General features: G+C 42.7%; 1 protein-coding gene and 1 long non-coding RNA gene across 2 annotated transcripts; both read left to right on the forward strand.

Moving 5' to 3' along the window:
* The first annotated feature begins 2,165 nt into the window (after positions 1-2,165).
* LOC131240882 (YTH domain-containing protein ECT4-like) lies at positions 2,166-10,008 on the forward strand. Its single transcript, XM_058239406.1, has 9 exons — positions 2,166-2,595; positions 3,728-3,792; positions 3,964-4,126; positions 4,274-4,350; positions 5,084-5,542; positions 5,668-6,216; positions 6,800-7,012; positions 8,289-8,444; positions 9,469-10,008. The coding sequence occupies exons 1-9, from the start codon at positions 2,568-2,570 to the stop codon at positions 9,613-9,615; spliced, it is 1,857 nt and encodes a 618-aa protein (XP_058095389.1). The 5' UTR covers positions 2,166-2,567; the 3' UTR covers positions 9,616-10,008.
* LOC131240883 (uncharacterized) lies at positions 4,357-4,719 on the forward strand. The gene is made up of 2 exons (XR_009168890.1): positions 4,357-4,601; positions 4,652-4,719. It is a non-coding gene; the product is annotated as an uncharacterized LOC131240883 (long non-coding RNA).
* Positions 10,009-21,210: the final 11,202 nt, after the last annotated feature.

The raw sequence follows: 21,210 nt of genomic DNA on the forward strand, positions 1-21,210 counted from the left end.
GGCCCATCGTGATGCCTGTGATAAATCTACCCCTCCCTCAGTTTCATCTCCATTGTTTCGTTTTGTGTGGCCCACCTGAGTTCTGGATCTGCCTCGTTTTTAGATTCTCGTCTTTTCGTGAGCTAGTAAAGATAATCGAGGGAATGGAACTTTCACGGAAATCTCGGTGGCCCATATAGAGGAGCGAGGATATGCAAGACTAGGCGGTCAATGAGCTTATTCCACGACAACATCCGTGCAGAAGGGCCGCCACGCCTTGAAAATTAGACGCCCCCATAAGTCTGGCCGATCCAATCACCGTGTGGCCCACGTCACATCTAGCGATTTGGATAGGCCTGGTTTCTGGACATCTAGTGAAGATCAACTAATTGCACGGACTGGATTGAATACACATAGGACAGTGGCACCCACAGAAGCAACAGGGAGTATTAGGGGACGCGGATTGCGTCCTACCCCCGCCCGGACGGTAATCCGCCCAGGTAGGGCTCTGTGGGGCCCACATTGATGTTAGTGTTCTATCCACGCCATTAATCGCTTTTCTCATATCATTTTAATTTATGATCCTAAAAACGAATAAGGTCCACAGCTCCAGTGGACGACACCAAAGGAAGCTGCAGTGATAATGACAACCACCGTTGAAACCTTTCTAAAGGCCACCGTCATGTTTTTTTATCATCCAACCTATTAATAAGGTCATGTAGACGTGGATGAAGTGAAAAAATAAATATCAGCTTGATCCGAAACTTCTCTAGCTCCCAATAATTTTTTAATGGTGGATGTTCAATCCCCAATTTGTAGTCCACTTAATCCCTTTACCTATTTCATTTTTTGGACCATATGTTAAAATTACCTAAGAAAAACGATTAACGACGTGGATAAAACACTTACATCACGGTGGGCCTACTGAGCCCTACCCGGACGGATTACCGTCCGGGCGGGGGTAGGACGCAATCCGCGTCCAGTATTAGGGCGAAAAAGGACGTGAATTGAGTACTGTCCTGCCCTGTTCGAGCTTGGCACTGGCATGGCCTTGGAGGGGCCCACCATGATATATACTTATTATCCACACCGTAGATCTATTTTTTCATATCATTTTAGAATATAAATCTCAAACTACCACAGATCCAAGGCTCAAATGCACCACATTAAAGGAAGCAGTGGCGAAGATGACAACCAATGTTGAAACCTTTTCAGGTCTCACCGTAACGTTTTTTGCCATCCAACCTATTCATAAGTCACATATACTTGAAATAAAGGAAAAATATAAATATAAGCCTGATCCAAAACTTATATAGCCCCCGAGAGTTTTCAACGTTAGTAGTTTATTCCCCACTGTGTGGTCCACTTGAGTCTTTGATCGGACTTATTTTTATGATAAAATGATATGGAAAATTGGGTGGACAGTTGGAAATATATCCATGCATCACGGCGGCCCCTCAAAGGCCCATCCGGTGCCGAGCTCGGGAGAGGCGCCGCGTGTTAGTACCCAATCCGCGTCCGGTTAAAAGAGAGAGCGGATTAGGTGCCGCCCCACCTGGCCCAAGACGTGCCGGCTCTTACCCTGGGGCCTACCCTAATGTATTTATTATAAATCCACGACGTCTATCCGTTTTTACAGATCATTATAAGGCATTATACAAAAAATGAATTGGATCCATATCTCAGGTAGACCATACTATAGGAAAGAATGGTGACTGAATTCTCGACCATTAAAAACTTCCTAGGGCCCATCATAATATTTAAGTAAGTTTTATTTTCCATCCAACCTGTTGATAAGGTCAAAAATACCTTTACGAAGGAAAAAAATACACATATCAGATTTATCCAAAACTTTCGTGGACCGCAATAATTTTTTAATGGTTATTTACCACTGTTTCTTACGGTATAGTCTATCTTAGATTTAGATCCCGTTAATTTATATTATTATGACCTAAAATAATCTGGAAAAGCGGATGGACGGCGTGGATTTAGAGTACATACATCAAGGTGGGCCCCACAGTAAGGGCCGCACCGTGTTGGGTGCCGCATCTAATCCACAAAAGCAAATGCGGTTTCGTGACTCGACACACACGGGAACGACTCGCTGATAAGCTTTACTGTGCAGGAACTTTCGAAGGAACCGGATATTTATTTATTTATTTATAAATAATGACCCCGCTCCCCTTTGTTTTTATAATCGGACGGAAGGGCCCTTATCGACTGTAGAGAGACGCGACAAAGCCCGTTCGATCTCTGCTCTTCAAGTGACGTGGACGCTCCACATCCGTTCGTTTACTCTTGACTTTTCAGCTTCCAACAAAACTATCTTCTCCACATCGCCGCACTCCCTCTCGCCGTTTCGGATTCCGACTTCTCGCCTCTTCCGAAGCGGTCTCGTTCCTTCCTTAGGCGGTTTTCCCTGTCAGGGCGGTTTTATTCCTGCGGATCCAGGGCTCTTCTCGTCGGTTTTGCCGGTTTTCGTCTGCAAAAGCGGTTTTTTATTTGGGTTTGGGAGATTCCGCAGTTGTTTTACCGAACTGGAGGAAGATAATCGCGGATTCTTTTGTGGAGATCTTTGGTGCGATTTCATGGCCGCCGAAAAACAGCTGGAGAAGCGTATCCTTTCTTCTTTTGTATTTTCTCTGCAATTTCTCGGTCAGGTCTGTCGATTTCCTCGCTTTTCGCCTCGATTTAGGGTTTGTCTTCTCCTCTGACGGATTTGGTTTTTTAATATCTTTTTTCCTGTTTTCTGTGGTTTTTATGATTCTGATCTTGTTTCGGATCTCAGTCGACTGTCTGGATGCATACGGTAGTGTTTTTTTTTTTTCCTGATTTTAGTACGAGATTTTCCATTTGAGTTTCATCTAGATTGTCCCTATCTGGTAGTCTGCTTGATTTAAAACGCTCTGATCGATCTGAGGTTTTAAATGGGCTGGCTTTGTTGGTTCTTTATTTTTATTTTTATTTTTATTTTTTATAACACACGCGCGCACACACCCCACACACGCACGCCGTGGGATTTCACCACTGGTGGGTACTCGAACCCTTGACCCGGTGTTGAAACTCCTGGGAGTCTACCACCCGGCTTTGTTGGTTCTTGATCCTAAGTTAGGGTTAGGGTTTTACAGCGGCTTGCTGTTGTGGTTTTGGAACATTTTGGTTAAGGTTTATGTGAAATATTGTTCTGTCTTTGGACGATCTTCAGTAGTAGCTCGTTCGGATCTTTGGTTAATTTGTGCTGATTTACGTAAATTAGATGGAGATTAGGATCTTTTTAATCATCTTGTTTCTCTCCAAAAAAAATAAATAAATTATCTAATTGAATTGAAGTATATAGTTGTTGGGATTTTGTGGTTTTGCCAGAGAAGTGGGCATTGCATGAGTTGTATTGTACTTTGCTGATCTGGTAACTTAATGTTAGTAAGTCACGGGTCTGTTTGGATGTACCGCAGATCAGTAGCGATTTGGATGAAATGGCTGATGGGTGATTTTGGTATAGAAGTTTCCCGCCTTCCTCACTAGCTGATTGATATCCAAATGGACTGTCATTCTGCTGTTTGATATTGTATAGGGGTTGCTGATTTGTTTGATATAGAATCCGTTCTCTTTTTCATGTGAAATTTCAGTTGGTTCCTCTCCTTATGTGGGTATTGGTAAGAGAGAGAGGAGTCTTGTGTATTTCAGATCAAAGAGAGATGAGCTTTAGTGTAGTATTGTGGTTGTGGGTGCCTTAACTTGTATTGTCCAGCTCTGGAAGGGATGATGAAGAATCTGAAAGTAGATCCTTCTTCTGAAGCCATTGATTCCAATGTGGTATGTGGTTTTTTAGTGTTTTATAGTTTAGATTTCTCTTTAGTGATATACTTTCACTTTATATGGTGAACTAGACTCGATCTTTATCGCCTTTTGCTTCGGGCAGAACGATTCAACTGTGATTATGGGTTGTAGCATAATTTGATATCTGTGATTTCCCGATTATGCCAGGCTGCTTCAAAGGATGGAAGCCCATTTGATGCCACATCATGTATATCCTCATCGGGGGATGCGACAAGTAGTTTCAAGGAGAGCGATGTGGATCAGGAGTCTTTGATGGCTGAGCAGGGGATCTATTATCCGGCAAGCAACTACTATGGATACTGTTATCCAGGTTTGTTATGTTTGTTGGGATTGGTATCTTCAGCTGAGCAATTCAGTGTTCTCTATATGTGTATTTTGAATAGCAAAGTATCATCTTCTTCTTCTTCTTCCCCTCCTTTTTTTTTTCTTCTGAATCTGATAGTCATGTCGATACCAGGTTATGATGGCTCCTTTGGAGAATGGGATGATCAGGGTTACTACTTTGGGCCTGATGGATTGGATATTCAATATCGTGTAAGTTGATCAACTTGTGTTTTGCATGGTTTTTGGTCAACTGTTGTTGTTGTTTCAAGGGCACATGTACGTGTATATCATCTGTTTGGCATGTTTTGCTTTTTCTCACTTATTGAGTCTAGTCTGCTATTTGTATTGGTCCTTAATGTTGGGATTCGAAAGTTAAAAAAACTCTATTTGGTTCTACTTGTGAGATAGTGTTTTCTGGGTTTACTTCAATGGATTGGTCCAGTGATAGTAGAACTATTGAGGTACTGGGTTTACTTCAATGGATTGGTCCAGTGATAGTAGAACTATTGAGGTGTGCCTTTTACGTACACCAGGAGTTAGCTGGATACTTTATGATATGCAGTTGCATGTGGATTATCATTTATTTCTAGCAAATATTGTGGCTTGTGTTTGTTAGCCTTTGCTGTAGCTACAATTCGTCTGATCTTGGAGCTGGTGTGACTTCTAGTTTTAAACAGTATTCTAAATCTCAGTTTTTATGGTTATTTGAAGTTGCATAGATTTTGTTTTTCCATGTCTACTTAAAAAGATAGTGTTTTTCTTTCTTTCTTTCTTTTCAAATGGCTGTGCCTAAAAGTCATTTTAAACATCAGATCCGGATGCATGTAGGCAAGTGTATGCTTACACTGGTTATACAAGTTTGTGGAAATTGGCTAGGTAAGTTGTCAAAAACATCTTCCTGTCATAGGTTATGGTAATGATTTTATCCTCTTTTTTTTTCCAGGCAATTCAAGCAGATAATGGCTCACTCATCTGCTATATCCCAGGGTTTCAACCTGGGTACAATCCTTATGGTCCATACATACCTGGAGCTATGATTGGTGTTGATGGTCAATATTTGAGCCAGCAGTCATACTTCCCAGGTCCAGTGATTCCACAGCCTCTTGCTTCTCCAGGATATTACCCTTCTTCAGTACCATATGGCTCGGAGGTAGTGCCAGCATATGGATGGGATGCATCTCCCCTATTCATGGATGGGGCCCATGTCAATGCATTTGGTGGAGCTCCAACCATTCCCGTTCCCAAGCCTAATTTCTCTGCTCCAAGTCATACCCTTTCTCAGTTAAAGCCTACACCACCCTCTAAGTTTACTACCACGGGTGAAATGAAAGGCTCTTCACCAGCATTGAATGTGCCACCAAGCGGTGGTGTTCCTAACCAGTCTCTAAAGCCAGCAAATAAGGTACTGCAGCGGTTTGCACTTGATGACCATGGGGGCATTTCATTTTATTTTTTTTTTTGTTTCTTTTTTATTTTACTTCAGATAGAATTGGCAACATGTGTGTTAATTTGCAGGCGTTGCAACAGGGATCTGGTTTTCAGGCAGCCACTGTTCTGACAAAGGGTTACTTCCCCATAGCGAAGTTTCCTTCCTGCCCTAACCAGGTGAAGGGTGGCTTGCTCTATCCAAATAACCCTGCTAGTGTCAAAGCAAATGGACGAGGTTGGGCAGGCACTGAAAAGCTAAAAACGAGAAGCAAAGCTAATGGAACTAGTGATTTCGATTTGCTAAATGAACAAAACCGTGGTCCTAGAACAAACAGTGCCAAAAATACTTGGGTTTCGGTGGTGGCTCCAGTTGAATCTCCAAGTGCTGAGATGAATCCCAGTAGTAACAGCTCAACCACTGTAATCCGGAGGGATCAATTCAACCATCCAGATTTTCCGACCAAATATGATCAGGCTTTGTTCTATGTAATAAAATCATACAGTGAGGATGATGTCCATAAGAGTATTAAGTACAATGTTTGGGCGAGCACTCAAAATGGAAATAAGAGACTCGACGATGCTTATCAAGCTGCCCAAGAGAGAATGGAGGAGAAGGGCTGCAAGTGTCCTATCTTTCTTTTCTTTTCAGTATGTCTTCTTTCTTTCTATATTCCCATTGCTGGTTATGCAAACTATTTTATTTTATATATAAGTAGCCTGCCAGATTATTGGTCATTTTACACTTTACATCTGATAAGTTGCCCTGAAGGCATTCTATCAAATTGAATGCAGGTGCTACTTTGTTTGAAGTGTTTTCTTTTATAAGTGAAGGTGCCTAATTCAGTTTTTGAAATTCAGGGCCCATGACTTTGGAAATTTCCTCTGTTTTGGTTTGTTGTTTCAACATGAACATGTGCATTTGACACTGACTTGTTATCTGGCTATGTCTACTGTCTACGTGTTCATGCACATAGGTTAAGGATAACATGTATAAATTACTCTCGATTTATCGTTGCCAAGCATTTTTTAGTCAGTACCCCTCTTTTTTTTTTTTTTGGAAACACCCAAGTTTCATCTTACATTGCAGCAAAGAAACTAAAATCTGATTGTTCTCTCAAAAAAAATAAAAATAAAAATCTGATAGTTTTCTGGTGCTGGGTATTTTCTTTTTATATAAAGTTTCTTGGATAGTGATGGTCGCTTATCTTGTCCTGCATTATCTTTTGATCAGGTAAATGCGAGTGGTCAGTTCTGTGGAGTAGCTGAGATGGTTGGCAGAGTAGATTTTAACAAGAGCATGGAGTTTTGGCAGCAAGACAAGTGGAATGGATCCTTTCCTGTCAAGTGGCATATCATTAAGGATATCCCAAATCCTCAGTTTCGTCATATAATTCTCGAGAACAATGAAAACAAACCTGTAACGAACAGCAGAGATACTCAGGAGGTATGAATTACTTCGTATGTGTTGACTTATTATGCCATCGGATGATTACAATACAAATACAGGGCATGTCAAACTATATCGGATGATTATCTTGGCCGAAAAAAGTTTCAAAATGATCTGAACAAGGGAAAAATTTAACTCTAGAATCAATCTTTTGCTTGCATACGTGTGTATCAAGCCATCTTTCGAATGAATACTGTGTCAGTTTGACATGCTGAAAGTTAGCCAAAATGGACCTAATCAAAGACAAATCAACATGATTTTTTGGATTAGCCACATTGTACTACAATAAAAGAAGATTACTAAATGAGAAGAAGTGACAGCCTACCCCTTCTTCCCTTTATTTATTTATTTATTTTTTTTTCTGAAAATGGTCCATTCCACTTTGATTCGGCGAATCAAACTTAAATATTGTGTTTTGACCCTCAGGCTGAGGGCTAGTCTAAAATGAGTTTGTCCACGGTTGAAATGAAGAAATAAGCATTTGAACTGATTTTATTTATTTATTCCTTTGAAAGGGGGTCTTTATGGTTGTATTGGCGCTGATATGGCCCCATAATGCGTAACAGTTATGGCCCCGTAATGTGCAACGGTTATGGCCGTTATGGAACTGTTTTTGTATACCTTAAGAAGCCTCATCTGGAAAAGGACAAATCCCTTCCACATAATGACAGGAAATGTTCCCACTCCCTAATGAAGTTTAAGTTGGAACTTTCTTTTGTTTCACTTTAAGAAATTCGAGCTTGCATGCCATTTCGGAGCTTCTTTGTAAAACTTTAATGTATGAGGCAGTAACTGCTGCTGCTACTGATGTTTGTACACATCCAATAATGCCAGCTTCGATACTGGCGAGCCTTCTATCGTTTGAAGTTGAAGCAAAAGACTGTTACTGCCCAAGTTTTGGCTATTGTTGGCAGTTGCCACTGAAGAAACCCATTCAATTTGTCACAACCGGGCATTGGGACCACACATTATGGCACTTGACGAATACTAATTCTTCTGCTTTTCATGTAAATCTACTGAATGAGTACCTAGTAATTTCAAATGTTGTATTAATTCACATCTACAAAAACTGTGATCCACTGTTGGAATTTGATTCTTTGTTATTACTGCTTGCAATTAGCTAAATTATGGCCTGAGTTTTCTGATACTGCTGCTGTTATTTGGATGGTTTGCTTTCCTGTTGGTATTCAGGATTCCCATGTTTGCATTTGATGTTTATGTGTTGCTGCTTGTTGAATTGATCTTTCTGATATTTTCTTCTCTTCCTTCATAGGTGAGATTTCATCAAGGGATTGAGATGCTGAACATTTTTAAGAACTATTCAGCCAAGACATCCATATTGGATGACTTTGGATTTTATGAAAGCAGGCAGAAGGCAATGCAAGACAAGAGGACAAGGCCGCTCACACCGCATTTGGAGCATTTGCAGGTAAATTGCCTCACTAAAGGAAAAAAAAAACAAGAAAAAAAATGTCTTTGGGCTTGAGCAAGCTAATGCAATCCCTACTGTTTTAATCAGTGAAGGTTTAACCAACTTCCTTATTTCCATTTATATTCATCATGAAGAGATTTCCTAACATGGAAATTGTTCCTCATCCTTTATTAGTTCCGTAGAATAGTAAGTTCTCCCTCTTTCTTCTTTGATTATTTATTATATGAGGAAGACATGGGCCTTCCTTGAATGAAAGATATTCACCATGGATGTTTCCAGTGCCACTACTTCTGCATATTATATTGTGACAGAATTTCAAAATCAGACTTCTTTTAATAAATGACTTCATTAATAGTTTGACAAAATTATCGAAAAGGAAGGAGAGGAAATTCAAAGAAAATTTCCCTCTTGTTTTTGGTAGGGCATTGAGGCCAGTGCCTTTTTCTATGGCTGTGGTAATACTTGATCCTGGGCTACACAGCGTCAGGAGAGTAGTACACTGCCAGGGGATACTGAGCTAGGTGTATAAAACATAATTTTATTTATTAAATTTCTTTACTGTATCATCATCAAAAAGAAAGTAGGGGGTCAAAATGGGGTTTTCCTTCTTTCTATGTGGTTACATTATTTATTTATTTATTTTAAAAGTTAACGGGAATTTTATTAAAACAGGAAAGGCAACAAAAAAGAATACAGAACTGCAAAAAACCAACCCAGTCACCTATTGACATAGTCACAGAGCACACTCACTCCCCACTATTACAGCAGCCCCATTCCCAAACAAAATCCCAAGCTCTCTCTACAACCCACTCAACACTGTTGCTGACATCATGGAAACATCCTCTGTTTCTCTCTTCCCAGACACATCCCACAGCTGTGTGGCTAACACTCTCTCCCCAGGTTGTTACAGTACTTGAGTACCTCTTTTTTCTGCTTTGAATCAGAAACACATTTTATTACTCTGAACTCGTTAATCTTAGCTGCCTCAGTTTTTCAAACTTTTGGATATCTGTCTTTACAGCAAAAACCAGTGGACGCTGCGCAAGCAATAAAGGCAGTTGATCTGAAGTCAGCAGTCACTGGTCATCAGACGATGGAATTGGCTGCTCCAAGGGACAAGGAAGAACTGCAGTCAAACAGTGAATCAAAGGAACGAGTGGAAGTTTGAAACAGGAGGAGCATTTTGCCCGAGCAGCAGCATGAAGAACTCCTGAGAAGATCCCTTGATTGATTGATGCCCATCAGCTCCATGGTATTTTGATTGGCGGGCATGTAAGGACTGCTTTTGAAATTTTCCAATCAGGGGGATTAGTGGCTATTGATGACCATTAATGGGCTCACTCCAAGCCTGTTGTACCATAGCTGCAGGCCGGTGCTGGGGTGGCGCCAGTGCGAAAAATCTGTACAACTCTCACTCTTTTTTTTTTTTTTTTCCGTTTGTCTTTCGTTCTTTTTCTTTCAGTGGGTCCTGGTTTGGTAGGGTGTGTCAGCTGTTGTGGGGTGTGTGGGTGTATTGGTGTCAAAGCGCAAGAGTAAAAGCTTTTCTTTTCCTTTCTTCTTTCTTTCTTTCTTTTTTTTTTTTTTGTTTGAACCTTTGTTTTTTTTATTTTTTTGTGGGAGTGGAGGTGGGATCTAGCTGGAGTTAGCCCAGTGCTTCTAGAATGAAAGCCACGGCCGTCTTTTCATTGTTGTAGAATTGGGGGCCGGAAAGAAAAAAGAAAAAGAACGAGAAAAGAAGAAAAAGATGCTACACAAGGGGTAAATGAAAGTATTTTGCTTTTTCTGTGAGTGATTATCTGTGGGTGTTCTCTCCTTCAGTTAAAGCTGTGTTCACGGTGTGTGATTGAGGTGCTCGGCCTATCTACCCTACCACCTGATGGATAATCCAGATAGTTTATATGGCTCGTTGGACAGAGTCATCACTCCCCATAAAATGAGGGCCCGGATCCGCCGAGGTGGGTGGGACCCCTGTGGAGCCCACCGTGATATTTCTCACTACATCCATGTCGTTCATCTTATCGAAAGCTCATTTTAGGGCATGATCCAAATCTCCTGTGGAGCTCACTATAATACAGGCAACGGTGTTAATTGACTGTTAAAACATTAAAAACTTCCTTGTGGGCCACAAAAGCTTAAGATCATGTGGTCTCTTCAATTAGGTCTTTGTAACCTTATCAACAGGCTGGATGGCAAATAAACATTCAGGCGGAATCCAGGGAGTTTTTAACGGTGGGGATTCAATCGTCACTGTTTCCTGTGGTGTGGTCCACCTATGATCTTGGTCAGCCTCATTTTTGGAAACCTGCCCTAAAATTAGCTTCGAAAATGGTTGGACGGTGTAGATTTAAGACATACATCACTGTGAGCCCCACAGTCAGCGGTCTCACCCACCCCATCGGATCCACCGATGCCCCTCCCATAAAATGGTGCCTTGTATCCTCGCGACGCGAGGATATCTTATCACCGAGATTTTTCCTGTGGGTCTATATATATTTATGCATGAATGTAGTTGGGAATCATGGATCATTATACGGTGGGAGGCGGATTAGGTTAGCTGTTTTCCTTATCGTGGGCCCACCGTGATTTATGTGTTATCATATATCGATGCCGGCTATAGAAATTTTCAGCTCATTTTAGGTCGTCCAAGAAATGAAGCAAATTCAAATTTCAAGTCGACCACTGGGGAGATTGAATTCGCACCATGATATAAGTGTTCTCACTTCATCTTGGTCCGTGTGACCTTATCAACAGGTTAGATGGCAAGTAAACGTACGGTATTTTTGGCACCATGCCCTAAAATAAGCCTGTGGATATACAACACATGCATCAAGGTGGGCCTTATGCTCAGGGAAACACCGACTAGTGTGTTACCCACTGACACTGAATCTGCTCCGCATGTGGTGGGGTGAAGAGCCTCGAAATCCGCTCCATCTTTTGTTTGGGTTGTTGAGAACGAGGCAGGCATTTCAAATTTTGAATTTTCAAATGTCTGTATGTGGATTTAGATTTTTCACTGGTTATGTTTTGCACATATTGGAGGGAATTTAACAGAAAACTACGTATCCCATAAATTTAAGTAATTATCATCATAGAACCTTCTGATTAATGGAAGTTGGCTGCCGTGTGAATGGGTCGGTGGCGCCTATTTACCTACTGTGATATTCATTTAAAATCCACCCTGACAATAAGGTGCGTCACCAAAGCTTAGGTTCCAAAAAGCAGACCCACATCTGGGATTTACGTGGCATAACATGATTGGAAAGTCTGTAGGGCAAATAAGGTGCGTCACCAAAGCTTAGGTTCCAAAAAGCAGACCCACATCTGGGATTTACGTGGCATAACATGATTGGAAAGTCTGTAGGGCAACCTTCACTTGCCAAAATCGCATATGAGCTTGATATTTATGCCTTGGCCCTAAATTTTGGTTTGACAGTGGGTGTTGTAAAAATCAAGGGTGAATGTCTCTTTTCTACTTGTTTCCTTGGATGCACTTCAATTTTCGTACCCACCTCCTTTTGTCCTCTCAAAAGCCTTTAAAGCCTATATATGTCTAATCCCACTTTAAGCCCATAGCAAAAACCAGCGGATTCAGGTAAGCCACGTACGAGGAAACAGTCAGGAGAGCCGTCCACCCTTGATTTTTACATTTGACTGTGATAATTATGTGAAAACCACTCAAACCATTCGATGCCAGGCATAAAATGTATACATGTGGCCCAAACACCAGGCACATCTATGATCCCGGTGGATCACACCAGGAGAAACAGTTTGAAGGGTGAAGGTTTCCCGTTTCACCTGAATCATAGACGGGGGCTGATTTTTGGGGCCTAAGTGTAACATAAGGTGATGCATCTGGTGGTTTTTGCTTGCATCAGCCCACCCTAACTACTGTTAATAAACATAATGGAAGGGAATTGGGTAATAAGTTAAAACTTATTGCAAAAGGTACTGGAGTGTAAATTGTATATTAATAGGTAGCTTTCTTGTTAAAATCCTTATTTTCTCCTCCTTAATTTATTTATTAAATCTTTCCGTTTTTATATCAGCAAATCCAATTCCTATCAAGAGAGAATAAAGGAATCTAAAATTAACAAGAAAGGGTTGAGAGGAGTAGGTTGAATATTCTCCGTTCTAGATTATGAGGGGGGAGTGAATTGACACCTTTGGTAAATGACAGACGCCTTATAAGAATGAAAGAATGGAATGGAAATATGATGCCTCAGTGGGCCCTTCCGATCATTACCCAAAAGTCTCCAATTTCTGTGCAGATTATTGACTGTACGTGTGGCTATAATGACCACCACTTTGATAGGCCCCCTATCCCAAAACAGATATAGGGATTGTATGCCCCATTTTCTCCTTTCTTTTCTTCCTTGGCCAACTACATCAGCACTCCCAAAAGCAACTGAAATTTGTGGTTGATTTTTTACGCTGATTATCTGTAGTTCCCACCATGATTGCATGTGTTATGTCTATTCTGTTCATCCATTCTCAAACATGAGGCAGATCCAAAGCTCATGTGTACCACACCATGGGAAACAGTGCGGATGGACCGTCCCCTGCTATAAACTTCTTCGGGCCACGGAAGTATGGGATCATGCGACGTTTTGAATAAAGCTGATATTTGTGTTTTCCCTTCCCTGAAAAGTTTTCAAGGACCTGGGAGGACATGAGCTTTGGGCCCACCATGACGTATTCGATATACGTAAGCCGGTCATCTGTCCATGCCCATTGTTTTCTGTGATGTGATCTACTTACGCTTTGGATCTGCATCATTTTTGGGCTCCTTCCCGTATACTGCATTGGAAAAAAAGGATGGACGGTCTGGATAAAAAAACATACACCACGGTGGGCCCCACAGAGCTTGGGCCACGCCGTGCCACCGGCAATCCGCTTCCACATGTAGAGGATTAGAGTAGAGGGGTTTTGATAGAGTACGGTGCTATCTTACCAAGATATGATACTGGGGTAGGTTTTTCACCACCCAGTGCATCTTAAGTGATGATCTGAATCGTTCATGTTCTGGACTCTTATGCTACTCGGGCCATCAAAGGAAGAATTTGTTGAACGGGGAAATTTGTTTAAGAATGGATATTTAAAGGGTCATATTCAAATCAAAGGTTCAAACGTCAGGATCATCAATGAAAATAGGATTATAAGAATGTAGCATCTATACACTAATAAAGAGGACGTGAACGGTTTAGATGATCATGAGGATGCAATCCTGGGGTGGAAACTGGTCACCATTGCATCATGTGTGGTACGGTGGCACCTTACCACATCAAAACCCGCATGTAGCGATGGTCCCCACGATTGGAACCGTTCATAAATGAGTTAACGGTGCAATAATGACGCCTCAAGAATGATCTTGACCTTTTGATTTTTGGATTTGAATGTGAACGGTTGAAAAGTTTCTTTTCAATGTTCTACACTCATCTATACATGGAGAGGATGGATCACTGCTTCAATGTACTCGTGTGGCCCACCTGATGATTGGATTCACCTTATACATCTTTATTATTATTATTATTAGTATTTTTTTTTACGCACGCACACACACCTACACACTCAAGCCTTAGTGGAATTTCACCTCCTATGGGTAGTCGAACCCCTGACCAGGTGTTGAAACGTCTGAGAGAGTCTACCACCGGCGCAAGAGAAAGGATCCATTCATTCACCTTATACATGACATGGTTAATTTTTTGCGGTTTTTGTAGAGTCTTTACCACCGTTGAGCTTCTCTGTTGAAGGTGGGGCCACGTTCATTAACGTATACTTCTCAAGGGGCAAGCTCAATGTGATAAGCTATATCCGATCCTATCCATCTGATCAACGGATGGTCATGTTGTAAAGCGTATCTGCCGTCCACGTTGGGGCCTATTGTATGTGTACTTCTAGCTCAACAATTTTTGGATGGGGGTGGCCCCATCTGATGAGCGGACCACCCATTTTTGGGTATGGTCATATTCAAGGCGGGGCCAACTTATAAACTGCTCGGATATCCCACAAAATTTTCTTGGTTGGCACGTGTCTGTGGGGTTAGCATTAGCAGTCCCAGTTCTGTGATCCATTGGGAGAGTAGGAGGCGACTTGCCTGTGCCACAGCTACTACTGGAAGCTCCTGTGGTTGGAAGCTACGTGGCCCTGCAGTGATTCCTGTGACAAATTTACTCCGTCCATCAGCTTCGCAGGATCATAATTGTATAGAAATCCAAAATTATGGCAGATGGAAAACTTACGTGGGGCACAACACAGAAAACAGTGGAGATTGAATGCTTACCATTGTAAACTTCGCGAAGGCAACAAGTTTTGTATCAGGATGGTATTTGTACCTTTATCTGAGTGGTAATATGCATATGAACGGTTTGGATGGCATATAAATATCACAGTCGGGTTGAGGAAGGTTTCAACGGTTGTTTCCGTTCTAATTGTTTTTAGTGGTGTGGCCCACTGGAGTTTTTTATCTACCTGTGTAACACCCAGGCCAATCAGAACAGTGTCCTAAGGCGCCCACGAGTAGATTGCTTTAGGACCGCACAATTTTATCACACGTGCGAGGCCCACTACTAATAAATTAAAACAAATTAAGCCACTAATGCGATCGAGTTTGAATATGTTCAGGTCGAACGCGGGCGTAGAGTCGGTCTGCCCAATGATACTTGGTGACTATTCGTACGGGCCGTGCAACGCTCAAAAGGGGCAGATAAATTCGAAACTATGGGAAGCTACAGACCTCATTGGGCTTCTGGTCCATCGCGGGCAATGGATCCAAACGATGCCTGGAAACGGACGATTTGCACCATCCAGCCGGGGTTTGTGAAACGCAACTCTCCCAAATAATGGCCTAAGATCCGAATTTTTAAAACAATTAGCCTACCCCTTAGGACAATAAATTATGACATTCCGACCGTTAGATTTCACCCAAACTGGCACCGTAGGTCGAAGATATTTTCTTGCCCTCATCCACCAAATCTGACCTTTGATTGAGGGACGGTGACCGTTGATCATAAATCGGGCCCTTGCGATCAAATTTTGTGTCCATTTGCTACCAAAATTTGGACAGCCCCTCATCAGACTATGGGACACCTATCCTATGGCATAGATGAGTCAGGGGGCCAACAGGGCAGCCTCAAAAATCGTTAGTGTGCCCCAAAGGGTCACTTGTGGTAGGAATTGCCACCCCAGGACCAGTTGGGCAAAAACCTAGGCTATATAAGCCTATAACTCTCTCTCCCTCACTCCCACAACACATTTCCAGCAAAGAAGAGAGAGAGAGAGAGGGAAGAGAGAGAAAAGAGAGAGAGGGAGAGAGAAGGAAGGGGGAGTTGTGTGAGGAAGGGAGCTGGAAATTGAGTAGTCCCCCTCTCCTACCACCGCCATTCATCAAAAACCGCGGCCCTACCACCGTAGAGGCGGAGTATCACTAATCGGAAGGTAACCACTCGGATTCTTCCCAAATTTTCGTAAGATAGGCCACTTGCATGTGTCCTAACATGCCGATTCCTTTGGCACAGGGCCCCGACACATCAATTCATGGACCCGGCGCTGCTAGAGCAACTCCAAGGACCTCCAACTGACCATAAGTGCGGACCATTACCTCTAGGTGACCTATTATCATACCTAGGACGAATCTTAGTGATTATGTTTGATAAATTGCTTTGCATGTTGCTTCTATGAAGTGGAATGGTTGAATTCAAAACTCTGCATATAAATTTCCCGAATTTGGAGGAAGAAATTCTGGTTTTAACTTCCCTGATGCATGCATTGCTTGATTTGTTTGATAATGGTGAAATTACAAGTATGATATTCCCAGATTTGCTGATTTTACAAGGTGAATCCGGCTGCATGTCCCTTATACGTGTGGATTAGGTTAATTAGCTGTCCGTATAGTTGGTTTGTTGACAAATATGGGATTTTTGGTTATGATATCCCCAATTTCACAAGGTTAACAAGATAAATTTGAACACATGTCTCTCACATGTACGGAGTGAGTGAAGTGACCGCCCACATTCCCAAAGAATGCTTAGATCCTTCCTGTATTCGACTATAGTGCTCATCCCTTATTATGTTCTTTTGAAATCTAGACCCGTGTACATGTCCATTAGGAAATGCCTTGAATTCTTATGAAACAGTAACTTATGTACTGTAATGCCCTGGTTTTTAGAACCCGAGTACACGACTCACATTCCAAAAATTCAGGAGTTAACTACTAATAGTGGTAATTAATAAGTATATCAAAGTGTATAGCAGGAATAAAATATAGCATAGATGTGATCCAAAGATAGGAACAATATTCTGGCCCACTCAGCTAGGGGCCAATTACATAACCTCAAGTTTCTAAAGTTTGTAAATGTGCTGATAATAATAAAGGACTAATCTACTGATTTAACCTAAAATAGGCGGTCGCCTCCTGCTGCGGCTCCTCATCATAGAGCTCCTCCTTGACCGCCACCGCCTCCGAATCTCCTGCGTACTCATCGGCTCCTGTACCTGCGTCTTCTGTACGGTTGAACATCGATGAATGAGTGGCTAGCTCAGTGTGATTTTCCCTCAAGATTACACACCGCCGCTCTAGATAAGATATAACATAAAACAATATAGCATACAAAACAATACATGATGCGATCTTATTAAATGCATGGATGTATGAGTACACATCAACTAGGGATGTTCATCCAGTTGGTTTTTAGGCAAAACTCATGCAACGGTCACCAGCGAAAGTACATAATATATGCGTAGTGCCAAACTCGCCAATGGTGGGTCGATAGTCGATGGTCTGGGAGGTAGCGAAACGATATCCCAACTAAATCCTATTAGGCACGTGCTATAGCATTTAGAGTTAGCCACCTGTCATCGCCCGAATGCAATGTATGCATGATTAGTCAATCCGTCATTAGTCCAATTACACTCAGCCAATTTAAATGAGCTCACGGTCACTACGGGGAGCACATGACCCAGCGTAGGCTGACGGCTTGGGCATAGTATCCCATGACTACCATCCCCGGCCCATGAGGCTTCCGCCTTAGGGTGTGTGTAGAACCCACCAACATGTGGTTAATCAATTCCATTGTAAAGGGGCCACCACCATATGTTGACTTGGAATGAATTATCAAATTTGTTAAGTACGGCGATTAAAACATGACGGCATGTATGATCAAGAGATGAGTAAACAACGATAATTGTAAATATTGTAAGGTTCATTCCATAGTCAGATAGGAGAAACCATGCATGGATAGTAACCCCCATAATCAATTGCCACAATCCACAACCTCCATGTTAGGGGTCTACTTATGCCACATTTAGTCTAGTTACACCTCAAGCACGGACTCTCCCTAGTTAGAGTTTCCATAGAGAGATTTCAACAATGTGTGTGTCATAAACAATAGCATGGAATCTGCGTATGAATAAGAAGTAGAAAGTATTGCATGTACACTTACGAGTCACGTGATCATGAGTTTATAATCCAAAATATGTACTAAGTGAACTAACACATTGCGCATATAATTTCTATAAATTTAATACACATGTTCAAGTGAGTTAACCAAGTATAAATGTGACCCTAGGGCATGCTTTCAACCTAACGATCAAATGTACTAAATGGTCTCACCAGGCAAGTCAATTATTTCTAAATCATGGAAATCATTAATCTAAACAAATATACCAAATAAATACAATCTATTTCGAAGTTATTAAATCATTCCTTGAAGCAGTGTCTAGGTAACTAATTTAAAAACAATCCACCATAAGTCTAATTAGCCATTAAATGTCTTTACATTTCTAGATCATTATAACGACTACTCTTAGTCTAGTTGGGGATGGAAAGCCCAAGGGGAAGAGAATCATCACCAGACAAATAACAGTATGCCCCTTGATTCGAGTGATTGCGAGTATCTAGCTGTCTAATATCATGAAAGTAGCCTCCTGGAGTCATTCCCAACACAATAACTGGCGTTATAAGGCAATCCCCTTTATAAAATGAGTACGACTAGAGAGGACTTGGTGATTAAGGGAACATGGGCTTGATTTAAGATGATCAGGCCCACCTATCATATGGTAAGGCCCACGGATCTTTGGTACAACCCACCAGTTGCATGCGGGGCCTGAACGTGCATAGGCCCAAGGTCAACCCGCTCCGAGTGGCCCACCAGTGCCTAATGGCGAGGCCCACTGACCTCCACCCGAGTGCGGCCCTATTCTGGCCCACTCAGCTATTCGAGCTAGGGGGAAAGCCCACTGTTATGTGTGGTGCGATCCACCCAAGTTTTACCTGGTGCGGCCCACCTGTTCATACAGGGTGCGGCCCACTTGTGATACCGTATGGCCCACCTACAATTGTGTAGGGCCTATGCCTTCTGTCGATGGCCCGCCATCCCATGACGAGGCCCACCTAAGCTTCGTACGTGGTGTGGCCTACTGCGTTGTCTGGGATGGTCCACTATTTTACACGGTGTGGCTCACTTGCTTGTGAACAGGGTGCGGCCCACAGCTGTTCTGGAGTGTGGCCCGCCAGTAATGCAGCTCACTTACCCTCAACATGGTGCGACCCACAACTGTTGTGAAGAGGCCCATCGTTACAGTAGGTGAGGCCCGTTGTACAGCCACGACAAGGGCTGAGACTGGGTTCTGATTTCTGGTTAAAGAGCTCGATTAAGAGCCGGCCTCAGGCCACAATCCAAGCTCAGAATTAGGCCATCATTTGGCCTGATCCTGGTCTAACACAGCCGTTTCTGGGCCTGTTTTCAGCTCACGATGCTGCACCCCGCTCGACCAAATTTTGGGCCCCATATACAACCATTGTTTAGCCCATCTGAGCTTTGCTACTCAGCACAAAACAGGGCCTGTTTCTGCCACAATTCTAGCCTAGAACTCGTCCATCAATTAGCTCGATTTCGGTCCTAACCAGAGTCACGTTCTTGGCCGTGTTCCAGCCCAAAACACAGACATGGATTAGTCTGGTTTTGGCCCGAATCAAGCCTGTCTTCTGACATAGTCTGGGTTCGAATTACAGCCATGGTCTGTCATGGTTTCGATCTGAAAATACTTTCATGACTCGGCCTAGATTCACCCGACTTACAGCCATCGTACAGCTTGACTTTGGGATGAAACCGAGCTGTCCCTTGGTCCCTGTTTCGGCATGTAATGCGACCATAAAATGGCCTCATTCCAGCCCCCAGAATGCTACTGTTTTAGCTCTGTTTGGGCCTGAAATACAGCCATAGGTTGGCTTGCTTTCAGCTCAGACTCGGCCATTATTTTTGTCCAAACAGAGACCTGTCTTAACCAGTCTTTTCATCCGACTCACGACCATTAATTGGCTTGGTCCCTAAGCCTGTTTCGAAGCTCTATTGAGACCTCAAAACAAAGCCCAAATGGGGCTCAAAATAGTCCTCTTACTTGACTGTGTTGCAGCCTGAAGTGGAGCCATTGCTTGGCTCAACTCCAGCCCCAAACGTCACTGTTGCTGGACCAAATCTCAGCCATTACTTGGCCTGGTTTCGGTCCAAGGAAGCGTTACTTCTACCTAGCTGGAAACTACGGAGAGATGGGAGAAATGGGTCACCTGAGGTGGGTAGACACCGCCCTCTTCTCTCGAGCTGCAACAGGAGGACAACGACCACCCTTCCCCCCCTCTCACTCTCTCTCTCAGTGCGAATCCCAAGAGCTATAGGGCTCTATATATAGCCTTGGAGGAGAGGGCTCCAACGGTTGGATGTCGCCCATCAAACGGTCAGGAATCGACCTTCCAAAAGGGAAAGTGTTCCCTCTCTCTTTTCCCCACTACAGGTGGCTATCCGGCTGTTTTTGGCAAAGGACAAAACATCCATCCAATGGACAGATGGATGGGATCGTTTGATCATTACGATCATGGGCTACCCGGATAGTCGCAGATGGGCCCACCATCTCAGATCCCAACCGCAGAAGGATTTCGAGCGGCCTCGCTCGATTTTTCTCGTCCCTATGCATAAGCCTGAAAGCTTATACCATTGTGGTCGGATGGGACTCATGAATAAAATGGACGGTTCAGATTACTCAGAAAGTGGCCTGGGTGGGCTACTTTGGAGGTCAACGGTTACCAGTTTGAAATTCCAAATGGCGGGAAGATTTCCATTTCCTCCATTTTCGTTTTGGTTTGGTCAAGGCTACTTTGACCGAGCCAGCCGTTTCAGTACACATCGTGCATGAACGCATGGGGTGTACATGCACTCCATGTGAGGGCCAGACATAAGGGTCCCGGCCCAGTTTGGGGTATGGTCGAGGTCCAGGTGGGCCATATCATGCTCTTCAGACAATCTAATGGTCAGCATAACCGATCCAATGGCCGGATCAACTTAATTTTTGGTCCCAACGGCCAAAGGTGGTACCCAGGCGCAGTGGTGATTTGATTTGTCGCTTGCTCTCCCATGAAGACTAGTTAGTAGGGCGTTTGATCATTACCTCCGTACTAATTGACTTAAAACTGTTTTAAATCCAATGAAATTAGTTAATTGTTACCTTCTTGATTATCATGAGATTCTGTCTCAATTTTTAGGGCCCTCAGATGGATGGCTTTGATGATGGCTGGAGTTCACATCTTGCATGTACAATGTTTAACTAACTTAGTTACTCTGTTTTATTCCCTTAGTGTCGACTTAAGAAGGTAACACCCGGGTATCGAGCAAACGGGGTGTTACATGTACTAATAGCGAATATGGTTCGACATTATACACACATAATTCTCTCACAACTAGAAGTAGATTGACCTCTACTTTATTAGTTTACATCT

The sequence above is a fragment of the Magnolia sinica genome, chromosome 3, assembly GCF_029962835.1.
Source record: "Magnolia sinica isolate HGM2019 chromosome 3, MsV1, whole genome shotgun sequence".
Classification (NCBI taxonomy): Eukaryota; Viridiplantae; Streptophyta; class Magnoliopsida; order Magnoliales; family Magnoliaceae; genus Magnolia; species Magnolia sinica.

Excerpts from the sequence above, each read along its gene's own strand:
- LOC131240882 (XM_058239406.1), top strand. The coding sequence starts at position 2,568 with ATGGCCGCCGAAAAACAGCTGGAGAAGC. Across the intron at positions 3,793-3,963 it reads AAGCCATTGATTCCAATGTG|GCTGCTTCAAAGGATGGAAG; the intron begins GTATGTGGTTTT and ends CGATTATGCCAG. Across the intron at positions 4,127-4,273 it reads CTATGGATACTGTTATCCAG|GTTATGATGGCTCCTTTGGA; the intron begins GTTTGTTATGTT and ends TGTCGATACCAG.